Source organism: Denticeps clupeoides, chromosome 4, assembly GCF_900700375.1.
Source record: "Denticeps clupeoides chromosome 4, fDenClu1.1, whole genome shotgun sequence".
NCBI lineage: Eukaryota > Metazoa > Chordata > Actinopteri > Clupeiformes > Denticipitidae > Denticeps > Denticeps clupeoides.
The window spans coordinates 14052963-14077582 of NC_041710.1; the positions used below are offsets into that span (position 1 = coordinate 14052963).

Consider the following 24620-nt stretch of genomic DNA (forward strand, 5'->3'; position numbering starts at 1 on the left):
GGGTGATGGGTTAAAAGCAGAGGACACATTTCGTTGTGTGCTGTACTGCAGTGTTCCACAATCACTTAACTTTCACTTTTCGTCAATTCACTTTATTCTTAGCAGGCTCTGTCTTGCAAAATTGGCACTGTATGTCAATTTGTTGTATGTTGATTTCAGTCTTCTTTTCGTATCTCCAATTGCCTGGTACAAATCTATTCACTTCTAGTTCAAGAAATGGGAATGTTTTTATAAAGCACACCATATCTCACGGTATAGTGTACATCTGTGATTATAGCACAGCTTCTGACTTTATGTTTGCCTTCAGTTCCGTCTATAACCCAGCTGTTCCTAAGCAACAGCATCCAGGAAGCAGTGATATGGCAGCCATGAACAATGTAATAAGGCAGAGTGGTATTTACATTGACTGGTCAAAAAGACAATACTTGTCAGTCTCATGATTCGTTAAATTGACAGATTGGCCCTGAATTGTGGTATAAAAGACCTTAGCATTTCTGTACCAGGCTTAATTGGAAGCTCACAGACTACCTCTTCATTCCTTTTCTCCCCACTAACCTAATAGCTACTAGCGCTCATGTGACCTTCTATGGTGTCTTATAGCTGTATGGCGACTGTGCTCAAAATGGAAGCCCATGAGGCAATAAGATGGAAAGAAAATCAATGTTATTATGTTGTTATGGAGACACGAATGGTTGAAGCCCAATAGCTTGATCAATAAAAGTAATGGAGCATTCCACAGATGTGCTCATGCTGAAGATACACTCTACAAACAGGATACATAATCTATTTGTGTGTGTGTGTGTGTGTGGCCGTAATTTATTTATTTTATTATTATACAACTGCTAATTACTTAAGGCCAGGAGTGGAGAACCTTCTCAAAAACTTCTCTATGGATCAAATCTATGCCTTAAGGAAAATACATCCTTTCAGTATGATGCGCTTTTGGCCAGATTCGGCACAACAAAGGAATGCTGACATGTACAGAGTTTTCGGTCATACAAGAAATCTCTGCTGACTTTTGAAAAGGTTTTCCTGCTAGGATCACCCTGGTCAATTATTCTTTGAATCACACCAGATTAATGAAACAGAAATATTTACATGAGAAAATGAAGAGGAAGAATTTTTATTTATCCAAACTAGTGTCTCCACTTAAGGAACCCAAAACGATGGCATGTAATGTCTTTGGTTGAAGAAATAAATAGGAACCAGTTTTTTTTTTTTTTTTAAATAGTCTAGACATCAACTTCTGTATGTAGACTTTTTGGTGTGTTAATTTAGCCAAAGTCCTATTCATGTGTATGTTTAGAGTGTTTGAGTAATTTTGCATATACTGTATAAGTACATTCATAGGGAACCCTGTTTTTTTAAATCATTGTAACAAATGCAAAAGGCAGAGAAGATAATCACAGATCCCTCACACCGTGGACACAGACTTTTTCATCTGCTTAAGACTTTCTTTTTAAATCTTACTAGCACTGACACCAAGTGGTGAAGCTGCAACACTGCAGTTGATAGAATGAAACGAAGTTGTCTACATTGCGTGGTTTGAAAGTAAAAACTGGACTCGCACTGCCTTTTATTTATTTATTTTGTACAAAAGGAGGTATGAGAACACAGCCAGCGAAGAATAGGCCACATTTTAACTGTGTAAAAAAGAAAAAAGAAAAACACCTTGAGTGAATGACTGAAGCCACACAGATTTCCTTACAAAGTAATAGTACCACATTTCAACAGTTGTGAAATGCCGCTGACACACCCACACGCATGAAAAAAATAAAAGTATGATCTCCTTATGTAAATTTTTGAACCACCATCCAGGACTGATTAGATTTGTTTTATTGTACATGTCTTCAATGAAAGGTGTTGATAACTCAAGTTTCCATTACTTTGGTAAACCACACACATATTTTTTTATGTAATGCCATATGACAACAGTTGGAATTAGCAAACAGGCTGAGACTGAACTGTGCAACTATGGCAAACCAAGTGCATGGCCACTCCTGAGCCATCCAGAGTTTGTTATGCAGTCTCAGTGATGATAAAGTACTTCAGTCTTCTTTAATACAACACGCCGTGTTAGCCCGATGACCCTTGCTCAATGCAGCATTTCTGTTCTTCAGAAAGTATTCATTCTAAGGTTTCAAATTAATCATGTTAAATAGCATACATTTTAAACATTCAATGTTATTCATTAGTCATTAATATTTAATTATAATTTGGATTACACAGTCTGCACAAACAGAAACTTCCAAATACCATGTATTAAATGTATAAAACCTTAAAAGAATCCGTACCCCTTACAGTACTACTGAGCGTAGTTAGCAGCTAGGGGAGGTCATTGAACGTTCAGACAGACAACCCTAAGGACCTGTCCAAATTGTGTAGTAAGTACCACGCCTATCCTGGGGAGGGGAGGAAAAAAACAAAAAAAAAAAAAACAATACAAATGTTCACAGTTACATGAATGAAAATGGAAAGAAACGTAACTGTCTACACTGAAATGTGAACTGCTGCCTAACAGCCCTGAAGATAACATTCTCACACAATCCCAGTTCCTCTGGAGGACCAACTGACAAATCAGCACACATGTAAACATGAACGGTGAAGGTGTGACACCTTTGCTTTTACATGTTGTCCTGTAGAAAATGTAACTTTGGGACAGAAGCCAAATTATGAGCATTTGCCAGAGTGTTGATGCGAATTCCTTCACAGAAAACGAGTAAAAGGAAAAACAGGGCAATGTAAACATACCACTGAGATGAAAACACTGAGGGTTCATGCATCCAGTATATAAGAAAACCTTTCTGTTCATTGTGGAGGTCAAGGCCAGCAAGTTCTCTCTCACACACACACACACACGCACACACACACACAAAAAAAATAAAAATCCAACACCCACCAACACAACATACTGCAATAGTTTTAAAAGATGTCATAAACAGCTGTTCTAATAATACATTTGTAATGGCAAACTACTGCATTATCTTAAGAACTGGGCTAGGATCATGGGGGGAATTTTATATGCATACTCATATAATATTTACATATGACAGGAATATCCTTCTCTATAAGTTAATTAAGTACACTGAACTGTACAATATCTTCAGTGGGAATTACTGCGCAAGACTCTTGTCTTGCAAATACAGTAATACTATCTCTTATAATATAAGAAATAAAACTGTTCAGAATGAAAATGAGACGCACGAGCCTTATGAGGCCAAACAAAGTGCATAAACGATCAGTCAAAAGCCACTGTTAGGGTTGGACAGAAGCAGCAGATGGACACATAGTGTGGACAGCATTTAGAGGCGTAACATAAACCTCCCTGTTTACAACCACCCCCAAGGCCTTCACTGCCACAGCAACAGACAGACAGGGAAACTCACAGACGTCTGAAAGCAAATCACTTAGTGCTATTCTTCCCGGCTTTGTGACTAACTTCAAGTAAGTGACTTTTCCACGAGTGGCTTTTGAAAGAAGCGTTGTTGATGTTTTAGCAACAAATTCCTGGCCAGTCTCACAGCCAGTAAAAGAGAGACTGGGGTGCAGCCGGCTCCAGGCGTCACCGCCAGGAGCCGACGCCAGCCAGCCACTGTTAAAACAAACCAAGACAGACATACCAAAATGAATAGCCAGCGTAAAACAGAAAACACATATACATTTTTTTTTAATCTGAAGAGTGTGAAGGATGACAGATTGTTTGGGCTTGGTCTGCTGTGCGTTAAACAGGGACAGTCTCATACACAGAGCTATACGAGGGGACCCTGACAGATAAAGAGGGGAGTGCTGGAACCACATATGATCTCCCACTCTGCCCGACTGACCAGTGAAGGGGAACTAGCGTGTTCAATTTAATACATTAGAAGTGGATAGCTAGCCTAATTAAATATGCGTGCTTTTCATGAACACTTCAATGCTTAAGGAGAAAGAAGTAATTGTAAAAACAGTCACACCAACAAATCCATGACAAAGTGAGACGTTATTACTCTTCCTGCTTTGAAATGTCTGGTTTTGGAAAACTGTTCACTGTTGTTTAACGTACATGTTCTATACTACAGTAACAATGGCATGTCAGATGCGTTCAGGCACTCCCCTCATCGACTGTGCACGTGGTTACGTTCATCTAAAGAAGAGCAATGGACAGACACAAAAACTGGTAACTTTATCGCTGTTTCAGGTAGAAGCCATTCTTTAAAAAAAAAAAAAAAATGCTTCCTGATGGAGGGTCAGCAAAACTTCCTGCTCCCTCGATCGCTTTTTTCCCCTCCATCAATTTTGTCTTCCACACCTCTATCTCTCTCTCTCTCCCTAACCAACTATTCAGATTACAGTGCCCTCTGGGGGCCATGAGGGACAGTTGTGTCCTCCTGGTCCACTTCTGATTTCCTTTGGTCTCTGTTACTTTCTTGCTCCCTCCCTTTCTCACTTTTTTTTTCTCTGTCCATGTCTGTGGCGAATTAACCGTTCAGCAAATAGACAACCAGTTCATAGGTGGACATCATGATGGCTGTGTTGGGGATCTGTCTGACCAGGTGAGTGGTCAGGCCACGGTAGAGTGCACGGTAACCCTCCTCTCTGAAGACCATGCTTAGAGTCTGGAAGAAGGAGCGGTACTTGCTGCCTTCCTCGCGTAGTCGTGTTCGAATCACCTCTGCGAAGGAAAACAAAAACATCAGTGAAATGAAGTGAAACCATCAATAGTAAATCTGCAGAAAATAATCAATTTTATTTGAATCATCTTATCATTAACAACCTAATAATATATGCGAGAGGTTTAGCAGTTCGGGATTTAAAGTCTGCCTCCTTACAACAATAGGCCACTACTGGCCCAAACTTAAACTGCCAACTGAACAAATTAAGTAATTATCTGAAATTCTATTCATTAGCTAAATGCACCCATGCATTCCAAGGGGAAATTATTCTTTCAACAGAAATAGTGCCTGAGCCACCCTTCTTTCTAAATTATCACTGCTTGCAATTCCTTCTTTCAGACAAGACAAATGATTCTGGTTGCATACTGGACTATGCAGACAAAATCAGCTGTCTTTTCTAATAAATTAAAGTAGAGAAAGCAAAGCAATGCTTTCTCTGAAGAGTCGGACTATATGAAATAACTGATGCGTTGCAGACAATGAACATAATAACTATAATAATCTTCAAGGAAGACTGGGTGTTTGAAAATCCAGAATAAGCACAATTTGCTGCACATTAATGTGCATTCTAATGTGTCCCAAACAGCGTGTATTGGGCAAGTGCTGAGCAGGTTTGCTGATTTTTCGAAATATGAAACAGTTTCAAATCCCCGGTAATCCTTGAAAATCCCATAAACCGAACGAACCGTTGGTTACATAACAAACCAGGTGCAAGTGCTGGTTTGGAGTTGGTTCAAGTTGAAAACCAGTTTGCTTTGTTTTTCCATGAACTGCAGAGCTACATCACATTAATGTTTATACCCGTGTTGTACAAGCTTTAGTTGGTGTTGTTGGTCATATTAATCCTTCTCCCCTGACACAAGTGGTTTTTGGCAATAGAACAGAAAAGCGTTGCTGGCCCTTAAAATGCCTTTGTGAAAGGGGGTGGGTGGGGTCAAAGACTGGTGTGTTAGCTCATCAGTAATAATCATAATGAGTAACATTTTAAAAGATAATGAAAACTGGCACCATCAATCATTATTCAGTTTTAAGAAAGGCCGCAGAATCAAGATGAAAGCTTTTTCTGATGATTTTGAAAGATCAACACATTGATAATTGATGTGAGTCTTGTTACAGGGGACAAATCTTTACAGCGCAATTCAAAACCTGTGACCAAAATATTCACATGCAATGTTTGGGTACATGATGTGTTAATTTTAACATAATGAGGTTCTGTCGGGCTCACCATGGGGATAGGCAATGGAAGTGGCGCAAGTTTTAGAGGTGGCAGCGGCCAGCATCATCCCAACAAAGTCGGAGGCATCCTTCACCGACTCGTCCTCGTCGTCCATGTTGGCACTGGCTTTGGACTCTAACAGCTTTCGTTTGATGCTTTCATAAATTACAAAATGGATGACTGTTTCTGAGATGCCAGCATAAGAGGCAGACATGCCTCTGTAGAAACCTCGAATACCATCTGACTGGTACACCCGCCGAATGCAGTCAAACGCGCTCATACGACGCTCCCCACGGTTCCTGTAAACACACACACACACACACACACACACACACACACACATTAAAAATGGTGTTTTGAAACAATAAACTTGTAAAACGTGCTTCCTGTACCATGTCCAGTGACCAACCTGGCATCCAGCTGCAAGCGTGTCTTTATAAGCCAGATAGGATTGGTCGCTGTGATTGCAGTAAAGCCTGTGGAAAGGAGAAGGCATGTTCAGAAGAGGAAAAAGAAAGTCTGCATGTATCAACACAGGCACAAATATTCTGCAGGCCTAGGCCTCTCCCTTTACACTAACGCAGTAAGCAACCTCCATGTTGGCAGGGCCACTTGTTGACTCCTCTGACATGTGTTTAATGGCCTATTTTGTTAAGCACTAGGTAAATAACACTCCCCTTATCTCCTGGGCAGGGAAAGGCCTGGAACAACTGAGGAAGGCCTGATTACCGCCGGCTTAGCGTTCTGCCCAGGAATGCTCCCTGGTCATAATTACTGATAGTATCGAGTAAGAACAAAGCTTGAGAGTGATTTTCCACTGCGTCAAAGGACCTGGGTCACAGCCATAAGCACATGCAAGAGAAGTGGTCCTGTAGCTAGTCACCGGATCTGAAATAGATACCCTACTAGCGGCTTTACAACAGCTGCACTTCTATAAGCAACAATAGCATGTCTCTAATGGCATCTTTTGAATTAAGACTACTTCATGAACTGACAAACATAACATGAACTGACGAACACGAACATGTGAATCAATGTAAGTGGGTGCTTGGCAAGTTATGCTGGGTGAAGCGAGACCTTCACCTGAGCACCAACCCATAAATGTTAGTATTGGGCCTTTAACTGATGCTGCAGCCATACAGCACAGTAATCCAGACATTGTGCCAGCAGATGAGGTAAATTACATACGTGTACAACACATGGAATATTGTTGGTTGTCTTGTGCAAATCATGTGGAGTTAACAGTGTAAAATGTTCATATTCTTAAACGTGCACTAAGTGTCAATGTTATTGTTCGTGCATTTGTACAGGTGGTACAGTGAAGTTTTTTAACTCCCACCCTCCAAAATAACACCCCCCCTCCCTTTAAAACAAGTATATGCAAAACACAATGGTTATTAGCCATTAAAATTCATATATATATCAATACACTGTACAATGTGCTTGCATTCTGTGCTATTAAATGTACATCATACAAAAATAAAAACAAACAAACAAAAAGGAGAGATACATGTGTCTGTGGACCTAGAGAGGATGTCTAAGAGAAGGTAAGAGAGGCCTAGGAGGCGACTGGGGGGTGAAAGAGATGAGAGATCTGTACGACAAGAGAGGAAGAAGAGTGTCTCTGGCGAGTACTCACAGGGGAAGGGGACAAAGCTACTCCTCAGAGCTGCAGTTAGAAGCCTGCAGACATTGGTTGCCTCACAGGCCCCCCGCAGGGCTGCCAACTACAGTATAGCCCCTAAAATAGACACAGGCTTGTCTGTACCATAGTCACAAGCAGCAGCAGCCCCCCCTCCAGTTTTTTTTTTGTATTTTTTTTTTCAATTCTTCGCTTTAAAAGAAACACACTTTAACACACAAGACCGTTGCGGGGTTGGAATACTGCCATCCTCCCGTTTCCCCCCCATAATCCTTCACTGTATGCCAATCAACAGCAATCAACCAATCTAAACCACCCCCTCCCACAAAACCTCCCCCATCAATCCCATGATCCTTTTTCTGGAACAAATGAACAGAAGAAGACCTGTGATTTAGCTTACGGAGCTAGTTACATTTATAAGCAGGTGACAGAGGAGAAGAGAAAGAACCCAGGCTTTTTAATCTCTCATCAAACTGGTAACATAAAAATCAAATTGATGCTACAAGAGCAGTAAATACCAGTCTTATCTTCACCATTATCTGAGTTGTATTATGCCTACACACAGTAGGGGTGGATTAAACAACAAGCAGCGGACAAAGTCTTCACCAAATCATAATAGAGAAAAAACAAGGTTAAGCAGTGCAAGAGTAAAAGGTCAAATGCTAACCTTGTCAACAAATCATATCACGTATTTAGCGACAGGTCAATCAGTTCATCAAAGTCCTTATTTAGCCTAAACACAACAGATAATCAGATCAAGTGCTCTGAAAAGTGCTTGCGGTGAACGTCAATTTCAACTTGATTATAATTAATAAATGACTGAAGTGTATGCATTACATCTGTGTAATATTCATATTTATAGACACTGGTTCTGGGATTTAAACAAATACATTTTGTTACATATGGTATGTTACATCTGTGAATATATTTTTTCCACAATTATTTAGAATTTAATTCCTTGCAGGCCACTTGTCCTCACCGGTCAAGTCAGAAGCGCCATTGTTAAATGAACGGCCTTCATATGAAAGTCATGGTAGTTATGCAACTGCATGCTGGTAAGGAGGCAGAGTGAGGGGCCTTCAGTATGCACCAATTCACTCAAATGCAGTTACACCACTACACCACGTAAAGCACTGCAGCAGCCTGACCTACATTTTCTGAGCAGCATACCAACCCCTGTCCAGATGATGAATGGAGATTACATCTATAAGCTCTGCAAGGAGAAGTGTCAATCAAAGCAGCAGGCCAGAAGACATGATTAGTAGAATGGGTGAAAAGGGATACCCAACTGACGGAAGCCTGAGATACTAGAGTGGCAGGTTTTCCACTGCTAAGATCTACGAGCCTTATGGCACATCAAGGGCAGTTATAGGATGTAAAGATCATATATAAAAACACACAGACATGCTATGTGAGGAACACATATGCGTATTTGTGTATGTGTGTAAGGGTGCGTACGTGCGAGAGTTTTTTCTTTCTTCATCTCTGACCTTCTGCTAAGCCTGTGATTATGCCGTAGTCTAAAATACACAAATTATCAGAGGCTTGTATGAGCTGTTGACATTTGCACAGAAAAGGAAGACTTCCATTTAATGATTTGAGATAATGACAAGGTTAGCATTTCCCATAACTGGCTATTTAAAAATAAGATGGTGCATGTGTATTTCTCATTTTCTGGCCACTGAATTACCTTTACAGGAGTGACAGGCTGGTTAGGACCAAAGTGTCAAGACTGTACAATAACAGGAAGATTAAGAGACAAGTAGGAAGTAAAAAATGCTGCAAGCCTTCAAATGTACTAAAATTGTGTTCAACAAAAGACATCAAGGTTATGAGCATTGTTATTACTGTTATTACCATTATCATTAATATAATCATCATAATCATCATTATGATTAGGAGAGGCATGGCCATACCAGTGAGAAGAGAAGTGACTACCTGAGGCGTCCGCGGATTCCGCCTGCGCCAGTCGCGAGGACCGCCGCTCACCGCGCCCTACATGTTAAAGAGTCCTCAACTACACACAGCACAGACAGTGTGTGAAGCCAGACTTTTTAGTTGCACACTGGTATGTAATGAGCTATGTTCTCCAGCCCTCAAAAATAAAAGGTAGGGGGGGAAAAAGGAAAGAAAAGAAAAATAGAAAGCACAATCCAAACTTTTAGGATTTATTGTTGATGTATGCTTAAAAAAAATAAAAAATGAGAAAATTCTGGAAAATCTGTTAATTAAATGTTATAAAATGTAAGTATTTTTTAATAATTGGCATTTTGAGCCCAATCTATTAAAATAAAAACTAATTAACTGATGCAATATAAACATCCTTAAAGTCTACAATTGTGCTTTCGGACAAACCAGGTGCTGTAGCTTTCATTCTACCAACACTAAACCCCTGCTAAGAGATATCCCCACACACACACACACACACAAAAAGAAATAAAAGACAGATAAAATAACTTAAGGCTGAACACAAATGTCCTTGGCTAACCGTGCCCAAATCAATACTGCAAGATCTGTAAAGAACAAACAAAAAAATCTTACCCTGAAACAACAAAAACCATCCAATCAACCACAGACTGGATAATTTAACTGTTTAAAAAAAAAGAGACCAGTTTATGGTCAGGTTACTTAAGCCTACATTTTAACGAGGAAAATACGAGTTTCTGAGATATTACATCCACTTCAAGTGTTGGGTTTTAGTGGTAAAGACAGTAAAGTTTGCACACTCTTCTTAAGCATTTTGTTAAATACAACACAAAAGCAGGAATGTATCCTCACTAAGAAAGGATGCATCTAAATCCACATAAATGTGGAGGTGGGAGCCAGTTGGCAGCTCTTCTCTTACCTGCTAATCCTGCAGACACCATGTGGACCTGGGTTGAGTCAGGCTCAAAAACAGTATTCAATTTCTCTTTAGCAGTAGAATAGGCTCCGAAATATATCGCTCTGCGAAGACAAGAGAAAAGGAATGGAGTAGTTGAACTATTTGTGTAATCAACTGTAAAAGCAGAGGAAATGGAAAACAGAACCAGTAAAAATAAAACTGTAATAGCCCGGGGAGCAGTGTGTGGGAAGGGTACTTTGCTCAGTGGCACCTTGGCGGCCACCACTGCCCAAGATACACGAGTTGACTAGCATGCTGCTATACAGAGAACATAATTCATTTGTATCCAATACTAAAGGGTAAAAATATACTGTATTTATTTGAAAGTATGTTTAGACAGATTAGACAGCATGAATATGCCCATGCTTTAATACATTGCTTAAATGCAAGCATAGTTCATTTTTAACATCTAAATAAATTATTATGACTCAAGGGTCAGTTTCCCCATTCATGGATTAAGACCAGTCCAGGACTAATAGAGAATGCCAAAGAAGTTTTACACCAGCCAGTCACAACCAGGTTAACTAAGAACAAAGTGTACAGACTCATGTACAGTACACTATGCACTAGGGTTTTCAAAAATAGATTCTCTAGAACTCTCCCCTGGCTACCTAAAGAAACCTGTGTTTACATGAGAGACACACCAAGCTTGCTATAAAATGTAAAGCGAGAGCACTGTCTGGAAGCATTTCGGGTTGGAGTCACGCGGTAAACGTTCAGTCAGCAAACACGAACTTCCAGTCTATAAAACCTATCGTTTCTGTATGCTTTGCTGCTCGTAAATGTCTTTTGGTGATTGGCAAAAGTGTTTTGCATGTTGTAAATTCAGTTGAATTGTTGCGAGGAAGATGCAAAAATGTTGAGCAGGTGAAATGGAGTATAGCGCTTATAGCATGCGCAAAGAAAGCTGGGCTTTTAAAAAGCTGATCTGATTCTGTTGAGCTCGGCTGGGCCTAACTTTTCAGGCTTGTTTACAGCTCTAATTGATCAACGCACATATATTTGCTCAACATACATATACTTTTTTTTTTTTGGCTTGGCTAATTTAAAATATATTTCTTTAATGTATTTATTCATTCAATTGTTATCTAGTTATCAGTATTGCTTCATTTCAGTAATGTCATCATTTCAGTATCGTGACAAGCTTACAATGGACCCACTGACATTAACGCACACTCAGCAGGTTATCATTATCATTTAAACAAATTATGATTTTAAAAAGAAACCATTAACGCCTGTTATGGCTACACAGCAAGTGTACATTATGCCCAGGTGAATGGTAAATTCAGTGAACACTATCATATCATGCAGGTTTATGTAAGGATTTACTCCAACATAGAAGGAATTAATAAAAAAAAAAAAAGGAGAAGAAACAGGATTACACTGCTGCTGCTAGGTTTAATCTCCCATATGTCGTATGTCACACTATCCATTTTGCTACATTACATAAGACTTGGTGTTAATTTGTGATTATTCAGACAGAATCTACTATGGTGCTGAAGCTGCCAAAAGCCCAGCAGACCCTGCTACATTTCCATATGAGATGACCGGGGGACTGACGTGATGGCAGAGTCCCTAAGTGCCCAGTAGCTATCTACTCCTGGAAGCCCTCGCACAGCCTGTGCTGAGCCAATCAGAGCACTTCACAGGGCAGACCAGAAAACACATCTGTCAGGCTTCCACCAGTCTGACTGCATCAGGCCAGAAGAGGGGTTTATTTTTAATGTCTCAATGAATGATGACACACAAGACATGTAACAAATCAAGGATTAATAATATGTGCATGAATCTGCATATTTCTCTACAACTAATTAGATCTGAAACACATGCAAATCCAGCCAGAAATGCGGTGTGTGTGTCAGTGAGCATGCGCCTCTCCACTGCAGAGTTCAGGGCACATTTTATGTAATGGCCCGTGTCACGAGGACAGAACAGCTGGACATGGAACGGAACAAAGAAGTTAATTTACAGTCATATATAACATTGTCTTAACGTTGGTGATTTTTATTTGGGTAAAAATTTGAACACACCAAATTTGTATTTTTTTATCTTTGTTCATAAATTTCATCAGAAATCCTGAACACCAAGACTTTGGACACCACACATAGCTTTTCAATGATATTCAAGTCAGGAGACTCTGAGGGCCATTGTTGGAATATCCAACCAATGTGTAACTTCAACAATGAACTAGCCACACTGCCCCAAAACATGATGGAACCTAGTAGTGTTTTTCTAGGAATGCAATGATGCAATGCAAAGCACTTTAATTTATGACTGAATAACTTTATTTTGTCTCGTCTTTAACAATTCTCACAATCCTTACATTCTGCTCCGGCATTTGTCTTGGCCTGCCAGACCTAGGCTTAACAGCAACTCCGCCTGCTGTCTTCTGTACTCTGACTACATTCCTAACAGCTAAAACCTCTGAGACCACATTTTCTAGCCTACATGTAAACCATGATCCTGAACAATCATTGTTTTCAGATCTTTTGTGAAGTGCTTTCAGGATTGCATTGCTGTCACTCTTCAGATGAAAGTCAAAAAGAAGCTTGCAATTGGCCACCCTAAATACCTTTTCTCATGACTGTACAGACCTGTCTATGAAGTTCAATGTTGTTCAAAGTAATCTGTACTGATCAGATACTTTCATTCAAACCAGCAAATGTTTTGTTTGGAACCCCCCTCCCCCCAGTACCCACATGAAAATCAAAGACATACCACTTATGGTTTGTGGTGAAAATCACATTATTTATTTCTTTTTTTAAACCCCATGCTCTGTGCCGTGGGCTCAAAAAGAAGGTGTGGTTAACGACATTACTGAGCACCACCCTCACAGTTCTACCGCATAATGTGTTTTATAACTATACCTCATTATTGATGCTCTTTCTACATTCCGACATTTTTCGACATTACGACAATTACATTACTATAATCAACCTTTAGTTCGATGTTTTGTTTCTATTGGCTGCGCATTAATGTCACAACGTGCAGAGGTCAAAGTTCAACAGCAGAGTCTGCAGAGTCAGGGGTTTAGCTTTGCATCGCCACTGGCCACATCACACGCTACTTTGAGTGCTGCTGGCTGCTCTGGTGGGTGCAGCACAATCTTCAGGCATGCATCCCATAAAAAATGATGGAATCCAGAGCACAGTGACACTCAGCTAATGGAAATCTGTCATAGCGACAGAAAACTGAGAGGGGTTACCAAACTTTTTCACATGACTGTAGGTATTGGAATAATCCTCTTCCACGAAAACACAAACACAGAGTAGAAAGGGGAAAGAAAAGATTACAGGAGTTGAGGATTATGGCTCAGTTATGGAATATTCCAATACATGGCAAAATACCTATTTATAAAAAAAAAATCCCTATAGGATTTTGCATGGTTGTAGCCTATAATATCTGAACTTTTTTTTAGTTTTTGAAAAATGAACTATATACATTCACACAGACTGGAGGGAATGCTGTAGTTTTAACTCTAAGACAAGGCTTTATGCATGAATGGGAATCCATGAACAAAAATGTGATGAAAATATAGCCACAAACAAACCGTATTAAATGGATTAAAAAAAAAGGTGAAACAAAATAGTGTACATGAGAGACAGGAGAAGAAAAAAATGAGTGTACCTGGAAGGAGCCACGCCAACAAGATTAGGCCCAAGACCTCGAAAGAGGGAACGAGGTCCTTCTTTCTCTAGTATTAACCTGCAAAAAAAAAAAAAAGATAAAGATGAGCCATTAGCGACAAAAAGATAAAGAAACTAGCAACTTCAATGAACAGGAAGTAAGCTATGCTATAATAATTCAGAGATTATCATATTTATTTTTCTTTATTTGTCCAATTCGACCGGAATGACTAAGCAAAAACAGGGCCTGTAAATTTCTGCCGCAGCAGCTCGACATTCACAGAAGGGTGCGGTTTTTGGAGTTCTCTACCCGAACAACCCCAGCAGAATTCCTGCTCTCTCATCTATCCAGATCACCCCTCCTTTTTTTAAAAGCACCGTCAAGGCAAAATATGAATCTGAATCCTCACCACCACTCCCTTAACGCTTTTACAGCTGACCCACTTTTGCATTGGTTGTGTTTGCTGGAGGGTTCTCTGGAGGGTTCACTGGCCTAGTCTAACAAGGAAGTCTCTTTAAGGCCAAGAAAGGAACCTACACAGAGCAGGTCCAAACCTCATAAAATGCCTTCCTTTAAAGGCCTCAGGCACAAAACTAGAAGGGGAGGACACATTGTCTATCATTTGATATTAGTTATAATTATGGGAGGCAACCTTATTTTCCTCTTGTGATGTTACATATTTCTACTAAAGTCATGTTTTAGACACATATGGTACAGAAGTAATGTAAATTTTAATCTTCCGCGATGTCTCTGAGTCTGTATGACTAAAATGCTCAAGTAGATTCTATGAGAATGTGGAATGAACACTGAAAGAGGGAGGTGAGTGAGTGGACCAATCAGAGCAATATTACATTAGTAACACAGGAGCTACTGTTGCAGGCTGTGGTGATTCAGGTCTTTGCAAACCTCTGGCAGTAGTAGTGACTTTTTAGGAAAACAATTTTAGGCAGTCCATTTGCTTTACAAAATTCACAAATCTATTTCTAAAACAGACTACAGCGGTAAATCAGTGGGACAACTGTTAAAAGCTAAATTTATTTGGAATCCCAAAGATATGGTTTTTGGTCTAGCTGGTACTCTACTGTAGGACACATTCACAAACAAACAGGCTGATGTCATGCTTCAAATTCAAATTTGTCTTAGCTTCAAATGCAGATTAAAATGCAATAACATGTATTTATGTTTATGGTAACACCTTAATGTTTTTGAATGGTAAATTAAGATTTAGGTTAATACTGCCCTAATCCATGATTTTTAACTCACTTGAGACAATGCAGGGGGCCAGGAGGGGACATGCGGGCCACACTGGCCCCATTAACAGTGCTAAGCTGCACCTCCGAAACGTAGAATGTAATGGAGGAAGACTGAAGCCTGGTCTTCACCACCTCCAAGGGGCACGTCAGGATGGCACCCACTGTGCCCCCACAGCTAAAGAGAGGGAAAGAAACAGGAAGAGTTATTTTAAAAAAAGTGCATAAAAGTGCATAAGTTGATAAATTATGTTACAGTTATGACCCACTGTCCAACACAGTTTAAGGACTTAAGTTGTGCAGCATCCCAGACCCTGACCCCTACCCTCAGGGCAGTGGTGGCCTCACAGGTAAGGAAGCGGACCCATAATTGGAAGGTTGTGAGTTCGAATCCCAAAACGCCAAGAAGCCACTGAGCAAAGTAACCCCCCCCCCCCCCCCCCCCCCCCCCCCCCCCCCCACACTGCTCCCTGGGCGCCTTTCATTGCTGCTCACTGCTCACTAAAGGTGATGGTTAAGTGCAAAGAACACATTTAGTTGCGTTCACCGTGTGCTGTGCAGCAGTGTTGCACAATGACAATGACAATCACTTCACTTTCTAATGGAAGGCTTGATAGTTACTGGATGAGGTGAATCATGTGAGCTGAAACGAAAACCTAAATTAGTCCCTAAAAGCTGGAACGGGAAACACTGAGTTGCGTCAATAAGCATAATCAATAACTAATTAGGTACATGGTGCACATAGTGATATGCATATTTAATAGTTTAATTTAGCATTACTTCTGGAATATAGGTCAAGTTTATTGAAATTATTGAAATCACTGTGTTTCAGCAAATATGATACCCTTGGGGCAGTTTGAACAGTGCCACTCTGCCATAGAGTACTGTAAATAAAACTACATCCTGCCGCAAATACACAAATACCTCCTCACCTTGACACAGTTTCCTAATCCACCAACAAACATGAAAAAAGGAGGTAACCCTGGTTCGTGTGCAAAAAACGCAGGGTTCTTACACATTCTTACAAAAGAATTTCCATAACTTCTCAAATTACTCCAAGGCAATTTTTCCTGACCAAATGTTTTCTGAAATTCACCCAAAAAATCTAATTGACCAAAATATTGTTAAACTAAATTCATGTCAAGTCTGAAAAGCTTAACTTAAACAACAGTATTTCAAGTTCGAGCAGGCCCGAGTAAAATGGGACCAATCATGTTCCAGCGTAGATGGTTAACTGTAATTTACATGACCTTTAAAAGGAGACACTATGGCTACGGAGGTGCTGGAATATGGAAGCAACGCACGCAGTACCACGTGACATCATACGGCATGTAAAACTATCAAAGATACTATAGACCTGTGCTAGTTTTAAACGTTCTAGTAGTAAATGTAGAAATTATTATTGCACGGTCTTATGGGAACTACGTACTACGTTATACATTCATGTGTCAAACAGATTTCAATGACTTTCCTATAACTATATATGTTTCTTCATATGTCTCTTCAAATTCCATGACTTTTCAAAGTTTTTAATGACCATACGAAACCTGAAAAAGGCAAACCATTTGTTCCAATTTACATCACAGAGCACAGGCAAAGCTTTCCAGCAGCCCCGGCAGTCCTGTTATTAAAGAGACACCAACAGGTGAAGGCTGTTCTGTCGTACAGCTTTTCCGTGCTCATGCTACGAGTGACAGTCATGCTGCGCAACCTTCTTTCCAAGACGCCTATTTATATGGTGGTGTTCGAAAGCCTGTCCCACATACTAGCATTGGTGAACTTTGGCCCAGATATGGGGGCTGGTAGTAACCGCTGGGGTGGCGCCAACTCTCAACTCAGCAGGCAGGAAGCATGTGCAGCTCTCTACACGCAAACAAAACAATCCCAACCCATTTCAGCGTAACGCAAAGTACACTGCGTAACGCTTTATCTTGCGGTTTTAATTAAATTAGTGAATGCTAACTGTTATGGGCGCCGCTAATGGCTCATCTGGAGGTTTTTGCCTGAACAGGTAAGAACCACTTCAGTAAGAATCTAGTGGAAAATGCAGCGACCACTCATGTGTACCTAAAATGGAGTCCGTCAGACAATCATTACCAGACTTCACAGGAGACGTAAAAGTGCCGGTGCTGTGAGCACACAGGTCAGCAATGTCACAAGCAAAAACAACCCGACCGTGGAAATAAGAAGCCTGCAAGATATTAAAAAAACGGGACAGATAACTTACTCGTTGTTTTAAACTGGCCCAGAGGTAATCAACACGAATAAAAATATGAAGACCCTTCATCTCTACAAGGGTCGTTGTAATGCTGGCTATGACGCAATGGTCTAAATTAGAAACATATCGGTTAATCTGGAAGCTTTGCTGGTGGTGCTTATTTTATTTAAGGAAAAAGCATGTTAGCTGCCTTGACATTGAAATGAAAATGGACCAATTTCAGAAAAACAAATCCTCCAAAAAAAATAGACAAATGTGAATGCTTGAGTGCTACACGATTATTTAGCTCTCGTGACAAGTACTCAGGGCTATTGCCATGACATCTTTGCAATGCTACACTTGTTAAAATTCCTAAAGGCAAACAAGTAACATGCCACAGGATCCCCACATGATCAGATTATTTCCCATGGCGATTTGCTGTAATGTTATATGAGAGCATAACAACAAAAGCTCCATCTGGCTTATTAACAACATGCTTGAGACAACTTAAATGAAACTTTTTTTTTTGATGTGGACTGGAAGTTACTATTGCACCAAGTTATATGCATATGAGCACGTCAGATGCATCGTCTAGCCTTGAAAAGGGCTTTCGGTGTGGATTTGACCCGACAACGTCCTGAGGGAGGCGGATCTACGCTGATAGATCAGTAAACCTCCAACGATCAGACATGCCAAATCAATACAGCGATAAGTTTGCGCGAAGTCGCGTTCACAGAAAGAAAAAAAAAAAAAGCCCACTCGGGCGGCGCACGCGACTTTTCCACGCGCAGTGACAGCGCGTTTTTAGCGTGCGTGGACAGCGGCCGACCTCTGCGCTCGATATAAAAAGTGTAAAAAATAACGTTGCGTCACCATCAACAACCAAGCGTGCGGCAGCGGTGAAGCTGGCGCGCCGAGAACATCGAATCGTAGCGACTAAAAGGGGGTCACGGGACTTTCACCAGCGTCCGCTAGCGGTCACACGCCGCGAGGAAGGGCAAGAACATTCCATTCACTCCCGACAGGACGCGTAGCAGTGACCGCTGACAGGTGTGGGCGAGGAGGTCATACTCACCCTCCGGCGAACAGATGAACCAGGGTGTCCCTCTGACTCATCCTGTCGCATTCTCTGGGCTCGGGCTCAGGCTGCGGCAGCGAGGGGGGACACGGAGCGCGACACTCACTGTACGGCCCGATCTCACGTTTAAACAGAAGAAGGTGGCCTTAGTAAGCAGCCGGGGCCGTCGTGTGAACGCCCGCTTGGTGGCTGATGGGTAAAAAAGGGGCTACTCGTGTTTTGGCTAGTCGCTAGCTAGCTTGCTAGCTAATAGCTAACTACCAAGCTACCGTCGTCCCTAATGTTGTAATTTCTGTCCTTTTTCTCGGCCAGAAACGTGTCCCCTACGCGAACCTGCAAATGTCACCATCCCAGCCACGAGAGGGGACAGCTCAAGCGGTTTGTCGCCGCGCTTGAAAATCCCAGAGTGCCCCTCTGTTACGATCCCGCCGCTCCGCAGGCTGCTGCTGTGCAAAATGAAGCAGTCGGCGAGGTCCGTATTTACAGTGGAGACGCGAGCCCGAAAACACAGCCCGCCATTGGCCGACGGCGCGCCGACGTCACGTCGTCCCCGCCCGATCATGCCGCTTTCACATGATCACGCATTGATGAATTGGAATGTTGGCGCGTCTGCGCCATGCAGATAAAATGCAGCGACCCCACTTAAATTGCGCGACCATTATATGTTGGTCACGAGCGGGAAAAAATACGTATTGGCTTGAAAGAAATGTGTAAAATTTGCCCTGTTTTCAGTCTTTATTGCACATTCTCTACAGACAGTATTCCATGGTTTGATGGTCTTTCACTGTTTCCACGGCCTGTATTATTTTGCATATTCAGGTGCTTGCATTTAAAACACTGCCTAACTCTCATGTTATGAAATATTCAGAAAAGGCCCTATTCAAAAACTGAACATTTTATGTAAAACGCCATAACTGTGACCACATTGTTATTGCAGCAGATCGCTATAAATACAGATTAAAGTTAAAGTGCATTTAAAAACAGTTTTAGACCATAAAATCTGTATACTCTCTAGCATGTTATAGTTATAGACATTTGAATGTAGCATGAAAACAGTCATTGACAAAAACATGTTGGGCAACAACTGGCTTCAGTCCATGAGTTCAGCACATTTACCTGACGTGGTTAACAGTGAATGCTCATTTTCGAACTCGTCCTTTTTTACCGGACCAGCTGAAGGATGATTTCTCATGAAAAACAGCACATTCTGCATTTGACATTCTCATTCGGTCAGGCCAAAGGTGCAATTGTCCTCTTTTAATATATTTTTAAAAATATATTAAAAATATCAATGGAATTCCACAACTAAACGGTTAAAATATCACATTTGAAACACACGTTTCTATGCCATTCAAGTTCAATTTAAATGCACAAATGTTGAATTATTCTGCTAATCAGCATTAAACTCAAGAGTTCTGTGACAGCGTGAATCAGCTGACTAAGATACCACGCTCCCTTATGAGAAAATCTGGTTTGCTAATTCAATAGCAGAATAAAATACACGTGCCTCTTGGTTTCACAATTTGAGCAGCAGTTTTACAAGTTGGGATCATGTGCACAGTCTAATCTAATTTTAGGTTATCCTAATAGGAGGAGGACCCAAACTTGACCTAAACTGCTCAGCCAAAACGCTTTGACCTCCTATGCTCTCATTGCGTTTGCATTGTTGTGTTTGCATGGGATCAATTTTCTCTGTTAGAAACATGTCTAATTCTGAAGTTCAGTTTTACAGTAATTGGGAATTGTCTTTTGCTATAATATCATATAGCTTATTGGCCAAGTATGTTAGCACAAACATATATTATACATAATAATGTAGTACCAGTGGTAGTAACCTAGTGGGTGACACACTCTCACCAGGAGAGCACAAAGTCACAGGTTTGAACACCACTTACTACCATTGTGTCCCTATATACACACATACATACACACACACACACACACACACACACACACATATATATAGTATAGTAAATAGTAAATGTATGTATATTCTGACAATTTATATGATAATATTTATATGATATTGTATGATGTATGTATGTATGTATGTATATATGTATTATTTGTCCACTTTTACATTTCAACTATGGGCATGTAAACAGCCAAAGAATCTGTTAAAGAAAATCCACCCATTCTGGGAAATCATATCACAGGCTCACATACAAGTCTATACCTGATAACGAGACGTGTTTAAAGTCATGGCTTGGTTTGAGGACAACGAGTGGACTTAAACTGGTAACTCTGTCTCCGAGACTGCCAACTGTCAATTTACACAAAGAGGGGTGGAGGGGTGAATTGTGGGCTTCTTCATTGAATAGTGACAGCCATCATTCTTGTTTGGCCTCACATGACCTAGTCAATTATAAAACAATTGTGTCTATTTTTAAATCGTCTCAAGGTTATCATTGATTGTCAGTAATAGTAGGCTGTCAGGTCAATAAAGGACTGCTAGGTTGTAATAAAAATAATTGTTCATACAGTTTATATTTCAGAATTGGAAATAAGTAAAAGGCAATCTGCAAATTATGCAACACGTTGTCTGTCCAATTGACACAGTTTAGTCGTTAAAAGGAAGGACTATTTTGGGTGAACCTGATGGCCTCATGACAGGATCAAAACCGGTCAGGGGAAACTAGGAATGGAAATAGGAGCTGATTAAAAGCACAGCGGGATCTATTATTGCTTACATAATCCTCGTGGTTCAGTCTGGTTCAGGAAAAGGTTTGCATGCAACAGCTTTGTACTGTGTATAGTCAGAGACTTTAGCCCAGCCATCTTCCATGTCTTTGCCAGTCGTTATTATGGAATAGAATGTGGCAGAATTATGGTACATGGCAGACCATTCTTTACCCTTGAGTGACACTAATGCAACCAATTCAACATCTACTACCCTCCCAGGGTCACGGGGTAGTTGTAGCCCAGTCAGTTGCACTCTCACATATGAAAAAGATGAACACAAAAATCACAGGCTTGAATCATACTTATTACCACTGGGTCCACCTTGTAATTGTAATTGTAGTGTTTACTACTACGTAAGTATACAAATCAGATGAGGATGCTGCTTTGTATGTACACCATCAGAAAGACACCTTACCATTGCAAATGACTTTGGATAAAAATGGTAACTTCATTACAATTGGCGCCGCTACTCTATGTCTCTTAAATATACAGTATCTTGTCATATGATCATAAAGTTACAGTTGAAAGCAACCAGGTTTGCTGACATTTAAACACACTGACAATAGCATGTGTTTGTATATTTAATATTTAGGAAGATGTTGGCTGTATCCATTTACTCCATTGAATGAGTCCAGGGATTTCATCACTGACACGTGGACATTGAGGATATGAATTGTAGATATGTTATCAATGAAATGATTACACAGGAAGGTGGATAATGAAAGCCTGTGTTTATGATCTGTCAGTTCATCAGTAGCCTACTTAAGCTGATTACAAGGTTGAAAAAACACCTACTGAATGACCAGCACATAGAAAGAAGCACGAATGGGGAAATAAAATTGTGGGTGTTCGTAGCCTAGTGGGCCACACACTCTCCTAAAAGCCAGACAAACACAATCACAGGTTCAAACCCCACTTACTACCATTGTGTCCCTGAGCAAGTCTCTTAACCCTGAGTTGCTCTAAGGGGACTGTGCCTGTAACTATTGATTGTAAGTCACTCTTGATAAGTGGTTAGCAGTTAAACTTGTTCAATTTTTTCAGTGTGTAAATGACAATAATGCAACTGATTTTACAGAGAACTACCAATTTATCCATATGTACATGACATGGTGCACAATGATTTTATCTTTGGTAACTAGTTGGGTGCTTTTTGTATTTTGCTTTTGGTGGTGATGATTGTTACATTTTTTGCATATTCCTTCTTAGGTACAGTGGCACTTTCCTCTCTTCCAAAAAAAGTCATGCTACGAAGATGAAAGAGACCTTTGTTTAAAGGTGCATGTCAACATTCTCTACATTCTCATTGCTTCCTTGCTGCAATATTTCTAATTTGTGGTTTAGGAATAACAGGTAAAAAGAGCTGGGGAAAAAATAACAGTTGATCCTGGAATGACATCAATACTGATGTGCGTATTGCACATCTAAACTGATCTGAGATGAGTTTTTCCAGTTTGTAAAAGTGTTTGCAGTCCCTCACCGACTCATTCTCATTTACCATGAGGTGTAAGTAAAAGCATCCAGGCCAGAGCAGATTGAGTTGACTGTATGCGAGATAGGCTATGGAAAAGTACACTCTGCATCCCCTGTCAGTTTCATTCGGTGAGGGCTGCTGTGCTCTTTAACCTGCAGCATTTGAGGTTGCTGATACCCATCCAAAAGGTAAACAGACAGACACCAGAGTAAACACCCCAGACGCCCCAAACTGGCTCAGCTGTGCTTATATATAAGTAGTGTGTTATTTGGAGAATGCAAATTTTAACTGCTAACAACTTATATATTTATATAAGTATTTTTTGGTATTATATTATATTATATTAGTGAGAGCTTTTACTGATTGATCTCTCCACACATTTATCTGTGCTAAACAGCCTTTATTTTTCTGACCAATAATCTTCAACATGCTTATCATGTAGGTCATGACGGCGACAATGTGTTTCTAAAAACATGCTGTGCTATATCAGGGATGTTGCATCAGGTCACAGGTCATGTTAAAATGGCTATGAAATGTCTATGTATGGCAACTGAAATTTGAGATATTAAGACATTTTTATAAATCGAAAATATCAGTTCAAGATTCAGTCATCGTTTAGTCGTACTTTAGGTCACAGCTGCCGGAGCCAATCCACTGGGTGCAGGGCAAGCACACGGACCATTCGCTCACACACACCTACCAACAATATTGTAAAAATTCACCTAGTGTACATGTTTTTGAATGGCGGGAGGACACCGGAGAACTCCACCAACATGGGGAGAGCATAAACACACACAAGGTTCAAGCCAGGAATCATACTCACAAACTTGGCGGTGTGAGGTGATGTCGCTAAATGCCATACCACTGAGTGGCCCAGCTTGAGATTTCATATTTTTTATTTGTCACATATGCAGTTTTATATGTGTGCATGTGACTAGAGTAAAGTTGTGCTGCTGTGGCCTTATGGCATGAGTACAGAAGTTCTTCTCTGTTTCAGCCATAATAGTCCTCAAGCTTCTGATTGGTCACTGGGGAGACCCAAAATGTCCTTTCACTGCAATGCTTGCCTTGCATTTTTCGACTGAGTATGAAAATTAACACTCACACTTTCAAATACAGTTCTTTTGTATGACGTCTCTTTTTAATTGTCAAGTGATGACAATTTTAACCCAAATGTCAAGCAATGTTTGAAATAGAGCAATTAGTAGCATGGTTTGCTAATGGGCTGCTTTTTCAGAATCAGAATCAGAATTTGGGTTGGGTTGCAACCAGTGTTTCTTGTCTTCATTGATGCAGTGATGATATGTGTGGAGGTTGGGTTAGTTATCCATTATCTTCCTCTCATAGTCCAAACACAATTGGGACTGAAATTTATACACAACTGGTACAAATAACTTGGATGAAAATGCTGTAGCTTTACAAAGCAACCAATTCTCCAGTGCATGACCATGTACTGGAGAATTGCTTAGTTTGCTCAGTGGTTAACCTAAACTTCACTAGGTTCATGCAGGACCAAATCTTATTAACATCCCATGATTTTTCCACTCAACCTTCTCTACAATTGGTCCCATGACAGCACGTGAGATGCATACAGGTTGGCAGGCTGGTCAGTAATTGAGGGCACGATTTAGAGTGATTTCACATGACTGCACTTGCAACTGAGCGTCCACACCAGCCAACTGTCCAGATGCTCTTTCTGATGCTCTTTGATCAAGGACATTACTCTGCATTCATGTGACCTGCATTTGCTCTACAATTAATCCGGACCTGGTGGTCCGTTGAAGATCAATTTTCAGAGAAAATCAGGAATCTCATGCAATAATATTTTATGTTCCCCCTTTTACTTTGGCCTCTGAAAGGAACTCACCAATTGGGACATTGCTGAAGTTGGTAACTCTCATTAACCGAAAAATGAGGT

At 40.5% G+C, this 24620-nt stretch overlaps 1 protein-coding gene across 1 annotated transcript; it reads right to left on the reverse strand.

The window, feature by feature from the left end:
• Positions 1–1570: 1570 nt before the first annotated feature.
• On the reverse strand, positions 1571–19015 carry slc25a36a (solute carrier family 25 member 36a). Its single transcript, XM_028977208.1, has 7 exons — positions 18544–19015; positions 15285–15449; positions 14022–14099; positions 10356–10456; positions 6278–6344; positions 5878–6167; positions 1571–4651 (listed from the first exon to the last, which is right to left on the reverse strand). The coding sequence occupies exons 1-7, from the start codon at positions 18582–18584 to the stop codon at positions 4458–4460; spliced, it is 936 nt and encodes a 311-aa protein (XP_028833041.1). The 5' UTR covers positions 18585–19015; the 3' UTR covers positions 1571–4457.
• Between the last annotated feature and the right edge of the window lie 5605 nt (positions 19016–24620).